This window comes from Phacochoerus africanus, chromosome 9, assembly GCF_016906955.1.
Source record: "Phacochoerus africanus isolate WHEZ1 chromosome 9, ROS_Pafr_v1, whole genome shotgun sequence".
NCBI lineage: Eukaryota > Metazoa > Chordata > Mammalia > Artiodactyla > Suidae > Phacochoerus > Phacochoerus africanus.
Window position 1 is genome coordinate 126,150,204 of NC_062552.1, and position 13,860 is coordinate 126,164,063.

A 13,860-nucleotide genomic window follows, 5' to 3' on the forward strand; every position below is an offset into this window, starting at 1 on the left:
GAGCGAGGGTGAGCCGGGCGGCGTCCCCCAGGGGCACACGGCCCCACTCGAGGGAACCTTCACCTCGGGGTTTGCACAGACCACCAGCTCCGGTGCTTCGCCCCGCTGCCGAGACTAAACAGCAGCGGGTCCGCCCCGCACAGGTGCCCAAGACACTGGTAAAAAGTCAGCTCTGCCAGTTCCCTTTCGTACACAATTACCGCAAAGCTTATTATTACTTCCGTCTCAGTACATCTGAAATTCAGGTAGGGGCCCAAAGCTCTGTTCTTTAATGCAAATCTTTGCTGTTGTTTCTTTTTACTGCCACACCTGCGGCACATGGAGGTTTCCAGGCTAGGGCTGGAATTGGAGCTGCAGCTGCCAGCCTACACTAGAGCCACATCCACACCAGATCTGAGCCACATCTGTGACCTACATCACAGCTCACAGCAACACTGGTCCTAAACCCACTAAGCGAGGCCAGGGATTGAACCCACATCCTCATGGATACTAGTCGCGTTCTTTACCTCCGAGCCACAACGGGAACTCCCCCCCCCTTTTTTTTTGTCTTTTTGTCTTTTTTGTTGTTGTTGTTGTTGTTGCTATTTCTTGGGCCGCTCCCGCGGCATATGGAGGTTCCCAGGCTAGGGGTTGAATAGGAGCTGTAGCCACCGGCCTACGCCAGAGCCACAGCAACGCGGGATCCGAGCCACGTCTGCAACCTACACCACAGCTCACGGCAACGCCGGATCGTTAACCCACTGAGCAAGGGCAGGGATCGAACCCGCAACCTCATGGTTCCTAGTCGGATTCGTTAACCACTGCGCCACGACGGGAACTCCGGAACTCCCCTTTTAATTTTTTTTTTTTTCCTGGCTATGCCCACAGCAAGTGGAAGTTCCTGGGCCAGGGACTGAACCTGTGCCACAGCAGTGACAATGCCAAGTCCTTAACCACTAGGCTACCAGGAAACTCCACAAACTCCTTTTTTTAAGAGATGCCAAAAAGGCAGATTTCTGGGTAAATATTTAAAACCTCCACACAGAACTACTGCTGAGCTCTGGGCGGGTACACTGGCTGTCTCAGAAGGTGTTTCAGGCGTCCTCCTGGCGGTCTGGTCTGAACACCCATGCCAGTGACAACAGTCTCCGCACTGACCTTGGGAGTTGCTGCGTCTGTCCCTCTCCCGCTAAATGACAGTATGCTGTCTGCTTGTGACGGAAAACCCTCCCGGGGGTACGTGCCAGCCCATCCGGCCTTGGAACTGTGCTAAAACATATGGGAACCAGCCGAGAGGAAGCAGCAGTGGGTGTCGAGGCCGAGGCCCCAGCACGCCGACGGCTGCCACACAGCTCTAGCTCAGGCCTGGTCCCTGGCCCTTCTACCTTCCAGGGTTAAAAGTTATCTTTCTCACATCACACTTAACTAACTGAAGACGAATTTCTGAAAAGCTTCTGCTGTGTGGCTATCACAGCTTCCAAGTGGGCCTCTCAATCATACCCGTTCTTTTGAATGCAAAACAGAAAATACAACAGGGTTTAAGAAATAAGACAAAAGGTGCTGGAACCGGCACCAAAGTGTCCCCGAGGTGACATTTCAGACAATCCAGGAGGCCTTCTTTTTGAGCGCCACACGGCCCTGAAGTAACGCAGAGGACCCCGCCCCCCGGGGTCTGGGTCTGCTCCTGTCACTTCTGAGCCTGTGGGGCTTCCACGCAGGGCTGAAAGAGCTGTGCCTACAACATGACGGTAAAGAGAGGACCTGAAGTGCCCGACCCAAAAAAAACTTCAACCAAAAAGCAAGCATCCATGGGAAGGGCACAGGCCACGGAGGCTGAATCCAGCCTCTGCTGCCTGACTGTGCAGGGAGCTCACCTTGGGGCCCTCAGTGTCCTCCTGGGGGACACTTTGAGTTCTCCATCCGGAATTAATTTTTGCCAGTTCTAAAACCGACCTGGTGTCTACACTGTGCACGAAGGCAAAAAAGAGTAGGAAGGTGGGGAGAGAACCGGCCTTGGACGTGAACTCAGACCCCGAGGTGTGCCTGCCTGCGGGACTCACGGCCGAGACTGTGCCCGTGGCCTTTGTTTAGGATCCACATCCTATTCCACGTCGAACTTCTCAAAACCAGAGAGAGAGAGAGAGAGAGAGTTCTAGAGGAAAAGACCACACAACGTGGAGTCTGCACAGCTTTGCGGCCATGGCCACACCTCTCCCGCACCCTGGGCCCCGGCTGAGGGCCAGCCGGCGAGCCTCCGCCGGGTGAAGGCTGCTCACCTCAGGGCGCCTCAGTTCCCAATGCCCTGGGTGCTCTGCCAGCTTGGAGAAGCTGGCAACGCAGGGGGACACGAGACTGCACCTTTATATAGTTAAAGAGAAACACGGCAACCCCCTCCCACCCCCGCGACCCGTGTCCTGACAGCTTGGACGTGGGCCCGGTGGCTGGCCTGCTTCCCTTGGACCTCTGGTGTGACACTGTGGATCGAACCTGCGACGTCGAGAAGGCAGAACCCGAGGTCTGGGCTCTTTAAAAAGTGATGAGAGAGCAGGCCGGGCAGGAAGAGCCCCCCGTGGAGCCCGGTCTCCAAGGGCCTCGCTCTCCAGGCATGCGGGCCCAGCGCCCTCGCTCACGCAGGTTAAGCAAGAGCTGTTTCCCAGGACAGCTCCTACCGCTCGGAAAAACGTCTGTCCCGAGAGGACCCCAACCTGGACATCAGAGCTGTTTCCTGGCCACCACAAACCTTCAGCTGGTCTTCATGACCCGTGAACTTGCGCGTCAGCAGGAAGGGCTTTTCAAAAGTAAACCAAGCGCGGGTCCTCCCTTCCTCGTGCCCGAGGCGGGCGGCTGGCCACCGAGCCGGGAGGGCCCTGGAAGGCCACATGGCCCCCCCCCCCCCGGGCAGAGAGGGCGGGCAGGGCCGCCTGCAAGCCTGCAAGCCTGCCCCGGGCTGGTGGCGGGCTGGTGGCAGGCGTGGCCGCCCCCTGCTCCCCTCTGACCGCTCAGCTAAGGGAACTGGGAGACGAACCAAAGCAAATAGGACACATGCCGACCGTCGAGGTGGAAGCGGCAACAAGGGGATGGCGACAGAAAACATATACATACTACAGGCGACAGGTGCCGCAGGCCACATGAGCTCCTGCATGCGTGACCTCCGACCTTGTGGGTCCACGTACAGTCCCATGTGGCTGAAGCAAAGCAGGTACTCCTCACTTTGGAGCTCCACAGCACAGAGGGCATCAAAAGACTGCTGTGAGAGGAACGTAAGCGAGGGGTCATTGGGATTTACCAGGTTTAGAGCCTGCCCCTCTCCCTGGGGGCTCAACAGGGAGAACCCAGAAGGGTAGCCAACACAGAGCTTGTCCTTGAGCACGGCCATCCACTGCACAGGGCCGGGGGCCGCAAGCTCGCTGAGCTTCCTGTGGAAAGGCTTAGTTCTCTGCATCTCATAGCAAAGGACCAGCCGCTTCACTGCCACAAACAGGCAGGTGGGGGAGCTCTTCTTGGGCGTCCCGGTCGCGATGAGCTGGCAGCCTTTGGTCTCCGGGAGCTTGATGTCGACGGTGCCTTCCGCCCCGTCAAAGGAGGACCACGGACAGAGGTGGACGTGGCGGTTCCGGCCGCAGAGAAGGGCAGCGACCTTCTCTCTGGGAGCAAGCTCGATCTGGCACACCTTCTTGTAGTCAGCCACTCGGACGATCACTGCGGGCCGGGCGGGAGCGTGAGGCGGAGAGCGAGGGCCTGGCGCCCGCGGCCGCCAGGAACCCCTCCGCATCCCACACCGCTGGGCCCCAGGGCCCTGGCCAGGAGAGCGGCGAGGGCCTGAGGGGAGCCTGGACCCCCTTCCAGCTCACCCCTGAACCCAAGAACCTCAGGCTGCATCTAGAAAACAGAGCGCTCTCGCCACCCTCACCAGATCCTCAGACAAACCCGCCTCACGGGGCCCCCAGACCAACCCGGACCAGCCGGACCAGGACCTCAACTCAGGGCCGAGTCAGAGCCCTCCGTCTGGATCCCAAGGCATGAGCAGCCCGAGCCGGCAGCCACCACCCCCAGGCCACGCATCTTCACCCTTCTTCCACGCGCCATGGCCCACACCCAGGCTTGCCAGGGACTACCGCCACCCAGGGTGGCTCCCTGCTCCCGGGGGAGGCTCCCAGAGCCGGGCCCAGAGCACTGGAGGGGGACACAGGGGTGTTCGTGCCTTTTCTTGCTGAGAACAAAAGGTCAAAATCTGAAGCAAAGGTAGCACATTTCGGTAAGACCTCGGTGCCGCCAGAAATTAAGGACAGGCTGCTTCTTCGGGGACGTCCTCCCCGCCCGCGCCCCGACTCGGTCCTCTCCTGAGGACTTGCAAGCAGCTGCCGGCTGCCAGGTGGGGCCTGCCCTTGGAGGGGCGGGTGGCCGCTCGGACCCCCTGCCTCGAGGTGGAGGGTAGGCTCTGCTCAGCCGCCTGCCTTTCCTCTTCCTCAGGAAGCTCTCGGATGCCCTGACTCAACAACGGACACGTCCAGGGCTTCACCGACCCTTCCAAGTCCCTACCGCCGGCCCCGAAAGACGCCCGAGGGCCGCGCTCCTCACCGTCGCGGGTCACCTCCACGACGTAGAGCCCTTCTTCCAGGCCGACGGCAATCCTGTCCGCATCTGCCAACGCAAGACAGCACAAGGGCTAGAACTCGAACAGGTGCCCCGACAGCGGACTCGGTGTCACGGCCCCGTGAGCCTCTCCACCCGCAGCTCGCGGCCTCCCGGCCCGGACACGCACCCAGGATGGCGGCGGCGAGGACGGCCTTGATGAGGGGCAGGGAGCTGTCGTAGGCCTCCTGGGGGGAGTGCACCACCTGGCTCCTCAGGCGGTTCTTCTGCAGGATGGACTGCAGGCCTTCCAGAATCCCAACCCACTTCCTCTTCTCGTTCTCATTTTCTGTCAGAATGAGCAGTGAGCTGGTCTTAGAAGGTGTACCTAAGAGAGAGGCCGTCACCTTCACGACAGAAAACAAAACAAAGAAGAGCCGTCAGACAACCAAACACACCACCCGACGGCGCCGGCGGCCGGAGAGGCGAGGACAGGAGGCCGCTGCCCGCATCCTGGCCCCGTCGGCCTGCCGCTACCTCTGCTCCTGCCAAAACGGTGGCGTGACTGCTCACTGCCAGAGCGCCTTCTCGACTGCTCTTACTACAGCTGAGAAACATGCTCAGAACACGTCCAGGGAAAACGGGTCTCAGCCCAACAGCCCCCCGGGCCTGGCCCCTAACACTCAGCAGGAAACCCGGAAGCTTGAATTGCCAACGACGGCAATTTTCTGCATTATACACGGAGGCAGTTTCTCAACAGCGACGTGATTTCACAGAAAATGATTCACAGACTTCATTTCGGGGTCAAGCAAAATTCACTGGACTTAAAAGCTTCCCAGTGGAAGAGGATCCACAGTCTTCTAGAAACTTCCTAACGCCACAGACTATCACTGCCTCAGCGGGGGGCTCTGCAGCTCAGTCCGTCAGTCCTCGGGAGGGAGGCTGCGGGGGGCGTCTCATCCACAGCCGACAGCCGACTGCGTGGCGGCGCCCAGCAGCAGGGACTCTGGACGCCACCCCCCCCCCGCCAAGGGGCAGGGGACGCAGCGGCCGGCGGGCCCCGCGTGTGCCCGGGAGGGCGTCAGAGCGGCCGGGCAGAGGCGGCGGCGGTGGCGCACGGGCCCCTTGCTACGGCACGAGGACGCGCTCACCACACTCGTTTTATTTTAACCGTCTGTTTGCTTTTTTAACGACTAATGAAATGCCTCCAGAGAGAGAAGAAAACCAAAGCAACATACCCTGAATATACATGGAATATCTCGGCGCGACGCGTGTATGACGTCTGAGGCCAGGACTGAGCTCACAGAGAACTCTTCATCTCTGGTAGGAAACACGACACTCAGCGACCTGCCCACGGGCGCCCGTCCCCCGCCAAACCCCCGCAACTCCCACGAGGAAGGAGCTCTCGAGACTGTTCCCCAGAATAAAAGGGAGGCTCCTCGCGTCCGGCTGGATGAGCAGACACTTGCGCTGACGGAGCCCACACGCGGAAGACTCGGGGACCCCGCGTGCGTTTCAGGGACGAGGGCTGCTGGAGAGTAAACTCCTCCCCGGTGGGTCCCCCTGCTCTGTTCCGTTAGCCTGTCCCCGAGTCACAGCAAACACAGCACTGACCTGGCCTCTGCTTGGCTATAAACAGGGTAACGGATGTGCTCAGATAATCATGGAATCACCTCCAAGTGGCTCTGAGCCCGGCTCTGCAACGCCCTGGCACCCGTGTGCGGGGAGCGAGTGGGGTGGCCTGGGCCCCCCACCAAATCCTAGCCTCCCCTCCGCCCCGACGGCCGGGACGTGCAGAGTGGAAACCGCCTGCGGTGCCTCTGCCACACCTTTGTTCTTGTAGCCGCCCTCGGGCTCCCCCGAGAAACTGCTGGACACCGAGGCTCCAGGCCAGGGCTGGCACCAAACTGTGGGGCCCTGGGGGCGGGTGACAGAGGGACGGGCACCGCATACTCAGAGGGGGACGTGGCAAAAGCACTAGCTGTGCATGCCAGGCTCTGTGCTAAGCACGCCCTTGTTCTTACGTGATCGTCCCACCAGCCTGCTGACCGAATGACACCCCGTCTCAGGGACATGAACCGCAGACAAGGGACAAGGGGCGGGGAGGGTGGGTGGAAGGAAGACGCCTGCTGCGAGGAGTGAGAGCCCAGGGCGCTGGCACTCGGCAGACTCCACAGCCACACAAAGAGGAGGACTCTAGCTCTATCGGGGGCACAGAGGCGGTCTGCTCATCAGAGGCCCGCCTGGCAATTCTCTCAGGGCAAGAACGCGCACAGCAGGAACGCACCTGGCATGCACCCGTTTCTGGAGCCTCGCGCTAACTACAGAAGGGAAGGTACGGAGGGCTGAGAACACGGGCAGGCTGCCCCCAACACCAACCTGAGATCCAAGACCTGGCTGGCCACGACGCCAGGCTGTGTGGACTTCCCCTCGGGCAGGTCATAGAGAAACAGCTTGCAGTCACAGACCACCGCGTAGGCCCGCTGCCAGCCCTTCTTCACCCCGGTCGGCTTGGGGACCTGCAGATTAAACGACAGTGTCCCACTGGGCTGAGGGGCCAGCACATCCCATCCGGGAGTGGGCAGTGGAGGCTGCAGGCCGGGGAGACTTCTCAGAGCGGCTGCCATGCCCACGGTGCCCTGCTAGCTGCTGCCCAGCTGGCCCAGGGCACCGCTGGGGAGGGTTCCACCCATGACAGAAGGTGACGCAGGAGAAAGGAGGGCCACGTAGCCAAGAGGTGAGTCCCACCAGACGTGGAGGCCCGTGGAAAGCGGTGCGGGCACAGCACCTTCCAACAGCGCTTGGCTTCAAACCCTGTCGTGCAGCACGCCAGCCAGGAGGTGGGGACGAGGGGCCCCGGACAACTCTGAGTGTGCTTCTGCAGGGTCCTCAGGACCCCGGGGCCCGACCCCGCTTCCCAGGACCCGCATGGGGGGTCACTTCACTCGGCAGAGGGACCGACTTCGAGAGCAGCTGGGTGCAGCTGTGGGCCACGAGGCTGGGTGCCCCGCCCTCCTACCTTCACGTAGCCCTTGTAGGCCGTCCCTATGCCCCTCTGCACGTCCACGCCCAGGGGCCGCTTGGACTGCTCGGGGGGGATGGGGCACACCTGGGGAGCGCTGTCTCTGCAGGACACGTGGCAGGCGAACGAGCACACTGCAAAAGTGCAAAGAGCCATCAGAACCTGCGGCCCCAAAGCAGCCGCTGCCATGAACGAGTGTGGCCCAGGAAGCCACCTGGTGATTCGCACGTGTCGCAGCAACTCTCTAGCCACCCAAAGGTCAAGTTTTTAGAACAAACACTCAGGGACTCTGGCATCAAGTAAATTCACACTCCTACTGGCACCCGCTGACCACGGCTGGGGATCCACCAGCTCCAGCCCCCTGCACATCACTTCCCACGTGTGACCCCAGCTGGCCACCCACAACCCCCTGCTCAGGCGCTGTCACCCAGCGTGCATGCAGGGCCCGGTGCGGAGGCTGACGATGCAGTTAGAGGAAGAGCCACCAAACCGCGGCGCTCGGCGCTCAGTGACCTCGATCTTCCAGTTCTTCGCACTTCTCTCTGCTTCTCATTTTGGAGAAGAACCCTGGACATCCCTTTTTTTTTTTTTGGTCTTTTTAGGGCCAGACGCACGGCATGTGGAGGTTCCTGGGCTAGGGGTCCAATTGGAGTTCTAGCTGCCAGCCTACGCCACAGCAACTCAGGATCCCAGCCGCGTCTGTGACCCACACACCACAGCTCACGGCAATGCCGGATCCTTAACCCACTGAGCAGGGCCAGGGATCGAACCCGCGTCCTCACGGGTCCCAGACAGGTTTGTGTCTGCTGCGCCATGACAGGATCTGCTGGACATCACGCAACAGGCACCAAGAGATAAGCCGGTCGCCCCACTGCAGTGCATCGCCCCGCTGCAGCAGGACTTCAACTCCCAAACCTTCACTACGCGTTGACGAAGCCAGAGAACGAGCACCTGCCCTCCGCCACCGGGGACGGCAGGCCGGGCCGCTGCACTCACCGTCACAGGCGTAGCCCTGGCGGATCAGCCCCACCATCAGGGAGGTGCAGTGGCTGCACTGAGTGGGGCTGGAGAAGGACTTGACGCTGAACTGGTGCGCTTTCGGCTGCAGGGAGAACGTCAAGTTGCGAGAGGCAAGGGGGAGGCGGACGAGCGGCCGTCCTCCAGCGCCCAAGGCCCCTGACCCCGGGAAGCTGAACCGCGCGTGTTCGCCGTGGGGCTGGCCCGGAGCAGCGCCGACACCGCCCCCGCGGAGCCTGAGCCCACAGCAGCCGCTCCTCACAGCAAGAGCCTGGGAAGACCCGCCGTCCCTTGACGGGAGAACAGCCCCAGGACAACGTCGAGAGCGAGCGTAGATGCAGGCCGCAGGCTACGCCGCACGGCGTTCCTAAGGCTCAGGGCAGCAAAAGAACAGATTCCCAGGGCATGTCAGGACACTGGGCCGTGGACAAGCAGCAAAGGAGGGCCCCCCGCAAAATCCCGAGCTGACTGATCCCTGAGGCCACAGCCATTAGATCGTCTCAAAATCGAGGTGGCATGGCTGCCTACGGTCAACGACTTCAAAGAGGCCACGTCTACGTGAAAGAAGAGCAACCGTCCGTTATGCACGGCCACCCGCTTGCTAAGCCTGAAAGCCAGGGCCTCGTCACACCTGGAAGGCTGTGTCCTACGCTGAACCTGCAGAGACGGGCCCGGCCTCCAAGGTAACCGGACCAGGTACGAGGCTGCACGTTCGGCACAATCCCGTCAGGCTGGGAAACGGCCTCCCGTAAACCACGTGGTCCCCGAGGCTCGAGGCGCCGCCGGATAAAAGGCAACGCAGGTGGAGACGGGACTTGACAGACGCAGAGTGGCTACCACCGGAGGAGGGCGCGCGGCGTGGGGGGAGAAAGGGGACCGGGCCCACTCCTGACATTTCCCAATTAAAATGCACTGATGGGGCATTAGTTTAATTAAGAAAGCCCAGGGTCCTGGCCCTTTCTGGATCACACACCATTCATAATAAAACGTTCCCACGTACGTGGAAACAGGAAGTCCATCTTGCTTCCAGGCAAGTCGCCTCACACTGAGAAGCCCCATGGGGAAGAGCAAGGCCCCTACCTTTGGTCCAGCCAGAGCGAGGGCCTGCGTGCTGGGCAGCGGCACGCTGGGTGGCCTCTGAGGGGCCCGAGCCACGTCCTGGGGGACAGGTGGGGACAGATGAGCGGTGGCCTAGCGCAGTGCAGCTCTCAGGCGTCAGACCCTGCTGGGAGCCACCTCCCCCAGAGCTGGTCCGTCACGAACGGTTCTGCGCTTCCAAGTTACTACGTGGCTGAGACACCTGGCAGGCGGGCCTCAGCTGGCTGGGGCACTGGCAGCCACTCCGACGACAGGCGGGGCTCCGAGCTACAGCTCTGAGCATCAGAGCACCTTCCCTCTGGGCCCTGGGCCTCGGGGGACGGGGGGCAGACCCCCAGGGCTTCTGGGGCATCCATGGGGCAACACTCTTACCTCCTGCTGTTCTGTGCTCGCGGCCACAGAGCTTGGGGGCATCGCCTCTGGCTTTGCGGCTTGTGTTTCCTGCTCACTAGCTGAGCTGGCCTGTGAAAATGAAGGCGAAGAAACACAGTGGGGAAGAAAGAACCCATATTCTGCAGCTCTGGGACTCCAGCTACGTGCTCTTCGTCTCGAGAGTGCCTTCGCTGGAGACCTGAGGTCCCAGCACAGGTCTCAGGCCTGTGACATCTGGTCCCGGACCCACCTCACTCGCCGCTGGCCTGAGCTCTGCAGTCTGGGGTGGTGACTGCGTGGAGGGCAGAGTCTGACCAGTCGCAGTCACACCCAGACGTTTAAAGCGCAGGAACCGGAAATGGCCAACCCTCCATCGTCATTCACAAGTGACGGCTCTGTGCCCGGGAGCCCTCAAATAAGGGAGCCAAACATTCACAAGCTCATTTCAGGGTCAGGAAGAGGTCCAGTATCAAAAAAGGGTCTGTGGACCCATAAAGCAGGAATTTCCCTGTAAGTTTTATTACACAGGGAAACAATGTTTTATTCTAATAATTCAAGATTCCCAAATTGATCTCACAATTTGCAATTGAATCTAAAGCTGCATTTTTTTTTTTTTTTTGCTTTTTTAGGGCTGCCTCCGCGGCATAGGGAGGTTCCCAGGCTAGGAGTTGAATCGGAGCTCCAGCTGGGGCCTACACCACAGCCACAGCGACACGGGATCCAAGCTGCGTCTGCGACCTACACCACAGATCATGGCTTCGCAGGATCCTTAACTCACTGAGCAAGGCCAGGGATTGAACCTGCAACCTCATGGTTCCTAGTCGGATTTGTTTCTGCTGCGCCACGACATGAACTCCTAAAGCTTCGTTCTAAAACCACCTAAAAGTGACTTCACGTTCCTAAGGGTTCCCGAACCGAACGTTTCCAGCAATTACTATGCACAGATGCAGAGTTCGTGTCCGTGTGGGGAGCGGGAGCCGGGGGGAGGGCATGCTGGCACAGAGGGAGCGGGCAGGCATCTACACGAGCAGCTTAAAGCTGTACCTTGGGTTCCTTATGGAAACCCCAGTGAACCAGATCACAGAAACGCTCCCCAACAGCCAGAATTAATTAGGCTGCCGTGTAAGGAGCCAAATTCAGATGGGAAGGCAGTTCATACACAAAAACACATGCACAACTGTGTACGGCAGGGTCTGAATTTGTGAGCAAACTCACGAGGGACAGCCAGAGCAATTACCTACACGTGGAAGCAGGTTTCTTCCATAAATTAGGTGTGTTAAGCGATGTAATTTAATTTCAGCCACGGAACAGCCCCCACCCAGTTTCCCTGGGCTGGTGCATTAGTCAGAAGGATGCAAACTGCGGAGGAGGAGGGGCCCACACTCAGTGCTGCTCAGCTGACTTCGGGTGGGCGAGGGGGCAGCGGGGAGGAGACCTGCTCCTTCCCAAGAGGCTGGCAGAGGACCTGGAGAAGCCGGAGTCCTCAGCGGGGACAGAACCATCATTTCCACCCAGTGAAAACTGGCATAAAATGCACAGTTTTTTTTTTTTGTTGTTTTTTTAAGGGCATATGGAAGTTCAAATCAGAGCTGTAGCCGCCGGCCTGCACCACAACCACAGCAACACCAGATCCAAGCCATGCCTGCGACCTTCACCACGACAGCTCAGGGCAACGCCGGATCCTTAACCCACTGAGCAAAGCCAGGGATTGAACATGCGTCCTCATGGATACTAGTTGGGTTCGTTTCCACCGAGCCCTGACAGGAACACCCAGAGTCACTGTGGCAAACACTGCAGGCACAAACAATGAGCTTAAGAGAAGACGGGTCTCCCGGCTGGAGCCCCAAGAGATGGTCCTGCAAGTCAAGCAGGGCATCGCCTGCACGTGGGATCGAAGATAGGACAGAATGGACTCACCCACAAACAGACTCACGGACGAGAAAACAAGAGCTGTGGCTGCCAAGGGGCAGTGGGACGGGTGGCCGGGGAGTCTGGGGTGAGCAGACGTAAACCGTCACCCAGATAAAAACGGACAAACAACAAGCTCCTACTGCACAGCAGAGGGAAATACAGTTAACACCCAGTAACAAGCCCTGATGGGAGAGAATACGAAAGAGACGTGTGTGTAAACGTCTACCTGAATGCCTCTCCTGAACACCAGACACGAACACAGCGTGCCGCACCGACTCCACTCCCGTAACACCCCCCCCCACCCCCCCGACGCGGGGCAGCTGGCCTCTGCCCGCGGCAAGGACACACCGGCTCCTGGGCAGGGTTCACGCCGAAACGTTCAACCCACATCCAATCAAGACAAGAGCAGAGGGTGTGCTCCAAGACAACGGGTCTGGACACCCCAAAACATCGACGCGTAACAAGGGCAGAAAAGACAAGGCCACCGCTCCAGCCTAAAGGCGACCGAGGACACGTGGCAAGTACCCGGGTCCACATGGCTCAGGAGGAGGAAGGCGTGTGCAGGCGGAGAGAGGACGCAGATGCAGCCAAGCGCCAGCTCAGAGACACATGTGCTCCCTGTACTATTTTTTCAACCTTCCTGCAGGTTTACAATTTTCGAAAAGAAAGTTAGAAACCAACAAAAGCAGTGACGACCACACCAGAAGTCCGGCTGATGAGATGTGCCTCCAGGGGCTGCTCGTAAGGGTCCATCCCTAACCGTCTGGAAAAGACGCACTGCCTCCAGGAGAGTCGTGGGGAAGCTCAGCGGCCGGCAGGGCGGGACTCCCGCGGCTCAGCAGCCGCTCCCTGCGGGGGCCACGCCGGGGCACCCCTGTGGGGGTCAGCCGGGCCGGGCCGCTCTCCCAAAGCGCCTTCTCCGCCCGCGGTGAGCCCGCTGACTCTGCACTTGCTGCACTGGGGGAATTGGTACTTAAAACGCTGCCTGGCCTTCCCGGCACTCAGCCAGAGGTCAGTGTGGGTTTTTCTTCCGAGGATGCCGAGCGCTCTGTCAACATCCACCTCACCCGAGGAAGCTGCTCTGCGAACGTTTCAGACACCTCAAAACTGCCTCTAACCTTATATGTTTAGCATCCCAGGCCAATCACGGGGTCATAAACTATCAGATGTCAATTTACTGGTGAGTTTGGGGCCCCACAGGGAGTCAAATCTCATATACTATTTGTAACTTAGCATCATTTGCACTTACAAAAAATTACTTACTCTAAACGTCAGATCATGTGCAAGAGGTGCAGTGTTGAAATATTCAAAAATGGAATCCTGGAAATCTGGAAGTTTGAGCCCTATAAGAAAAACAAGGCTAGTCAAGGTAAAAATTTAAGACTGAATCTCCCGCTTAGATGGGAAGACTCGGCGTTACTAAAACATCAATTCTCCATAAGGTAAGGGACTATCTGGTGTCATTCCAGTAAACACACCTTTAGGCCCCGCAGGGCTGGACACTTGGGAGCGTGACCAAGGACACCAGGGTGGCACTCTCTGAGCTAGAGCCGCAGGTAGGAGAGGCTCTCCAATTAGGACCAGGTGGCTCCTGCCTGTGAGCAGCGACAGGGCAGAAACCAGAACCCCGCCCTGGGCCCCTGGTGACCTCTCTACGTAAGAGTCCCATCTGAAATCAGCAGCGAGAGACTTTTTAATAGCTGGTACTGGACAACTCACTAGCCACAGGAAAACGACAAAACAGGTCTGTGCCTCAAACCTCACATCCCGGTAAATTCCAACCGCATCAGTAATCTCAATTTTAAAAATGAAACCACCCGGTATTTATTAGAAGAAAAGGCGAATTACTCAAATAACTGGGGACTGGGGATACCCATGATTCAAAAGAG

General features: G+C 59.2%; 1 protein-coding gene across 3 annotated transcripts in view; it reads right to left on the reverse strand.

Annotated features, from left to right (window-relative positions):
* CDC42BPB (CDC42 binding protein kinase beta) overlaps positions 1-13,860 on the reverse strand; it is a 102,362-nt gene that overhangs the window by 9,109 nt on the left and 79,393 nt on the right. For 2 of the 3 annotated variants that reach the window (XM_047797172.1, XM_047797173.1), the window contains exons 21-30: positions 13,235-13,314; positions 10,061-10,150; positions 9,671-9,748; positions 8,570-8,675; positions 7,571-7,707; positions 6,931-7,070; positions 5,790-5,871; positions 4,742-4,958; positions 4,558-4,620; positions 3,082-3,678 (exon numbers count right to left, since the gene is read on the reverse strand). In XM_047797172.1, coding sequence (XP_047653128.1) covers positions 3,082-3,678; positions 4,558-4,620; positions 4,742-4,958; positions 5,790-5,871; positions 6,931-7,070; positions 7,571-7,707; positions 8,570-8,675; positions 9,671-9,748; positions 10,061-10,150; positions 13,235-13,314 — 1,590 coding nt within the window. The remainder of the gene's footprint in view (positions 1-3,081; positions 3,679-4,557; positions 4,621-4,741; positions 4,959-5,789; positions 5,872-6,930; positions 7,071-7,570; positions 7,708-8,569; positions 8,676-9,670; positions 9,749-10,060; positions 10,151-13,234; positions 13,315-13,860) is intronic. The other variant, XR_007137172.1, reaches the window with a different exon arrangement.